The 1,364-nt window shown below is 43.5% G+C and overlaps 1 protein-coding gene across 1 annotated transcript; it reads left to right on the top strand.

Annotated features, from left to right (window-relative positions):
• Nucleotides 1-1,026, top strand: LOC119841643 (olfactory receptor 10A7-like). Its single transcript, XM_038369191.1, is given in 1 exon segment — nt 1-1,026. A coding segment is annotated over 1 exon segment (1,017 nt). The 5' UTR covers nt 1-9.
• Nucleotides 1,027-1,364: the final 338 nt, after the last annotated feature.

Below are 1,364 nucleotides of genomic sequence, written 5' to 3'. Positions count from 1 at the left end.
AGAGCCCAAATGGCAGGAAGGAATCACACCATTGACACTCAGTTCATTCTCCTGGGACTTTCTGATCTTCCAGAGATACAGGCTTTATTCTTCCTGGTGTTTCTAGCTACCTACATGATCATTCTGACTGGAAATCTTCTCATATTCACCCTGACATTGGCTGATTCAGCCCTCCACATCCCCATGTATTTCTTCCTCATGAACCTGTCCTTTCTGGAGATCTGCTGCACCTCAGTCACCCTCCCCAAGATGCTTGCCAACCTCCTCTAAGAGAATAAAACTACCTCCTTCACTGGCTGTGCTGTGCAGATGTATTTCTTTCTATTTCTAGGGGGCAAGGAGTGTTTTCTCTTGGGGGTGATGGCTTATGACCATTATGTCGTGATATGCTACCCCTTATGCTATACCCACATTATGAACAATACCAGGTGCTCAAAGATGGCTGCTGTGTCATGGATCAGTGGTCTCCTCATGTCCTTGGGACACACCTTGGTCATATTTACCTTGCTTTTTTGTGGGTCAAATGAAATTAACCATTTCTTCTGTGACATCCTCCCAGTATTGAAGCTGGCCTGTGGAGCCTCTTACCTGAATGAAATCGCTGTCTTTATGGTTGCCCTGCTATTCATAATGTTTCCCTTTGTGTTGATTCTGATCTCCTACCTTCCCATCCTCCTGACCATCCTGAAGATTCCCTTGGCTCAGAGTAGGCATAAGAGCTTCTCCACCTGTTCCTCACATCTTCTGGTGGTGACATTGTTCTACGGGACAGGGATTATCATGTGTCTGTGCCCCAATTCTGCATATGCACCAGTTAACAACAAACTGCTCTCTCTCTTCTACACAGTCATCACCCCCATGTTCAACCCCCTCATCTACAGCCTGAAAAACAAGGAGGTGAAGGGGGCTCTCAGAAGAACAATGGCCAGAAATTGCTTTCTTAAAGGAAACAAATGTATCATAATTATGGGGCCAGGTCCTCGAAGAGTACAAATAGGTTTATGTTTACAACACCTGAGGGTCTGAAAAGTCAGAAAAGTCAGCAATGATGCAGAAATTTTCAAGTAAAGGGGGATATGGAGTGTGCTTGCACAATGCCTATAGATGCAATGTTGGAGATATAGAGATGAGGGCTATACAGTTGGTATCAATCCTTTACATGTCTGCTTTGTCCAAGACAGGATTAAGAGATATCTCCCTTGATAAAAACAGTAGAGCTAGAGGTCAAAATTTTTCTGCTGTAATGTTTTCCCCCACACCAATTGAAAATGGCTTTTCTCTTAAAGAGAAATTTTCACTCCCACCGAAAAATAATTCTTTTTTTTTTTTGGCGGGTGGGGGTGCATTAGTGGAAATGTTTTTCT

This window comes from Dermochelys coriacea, chromosome 13 (genome assembly GCF_009764565.3).
Source record: "Dermochelys coriacea isolate rDerCor1 chromosome 13, rDerCor1.pri.v4, whole genome shotgun sequence".
In the NCBI taxonomy this organism is placed as follows: domain Eukaryota; kingdom Metazoa; phylum Chordata; order Testudines; family Dermochelyidae; genus Dermochelys; species Dermochelys coriacea.
The sequence above is the reverse complement of the archived record's forward strand: the minus strand, read 5'-3'. Positions and strand labels throughout refer to the sequence as shown.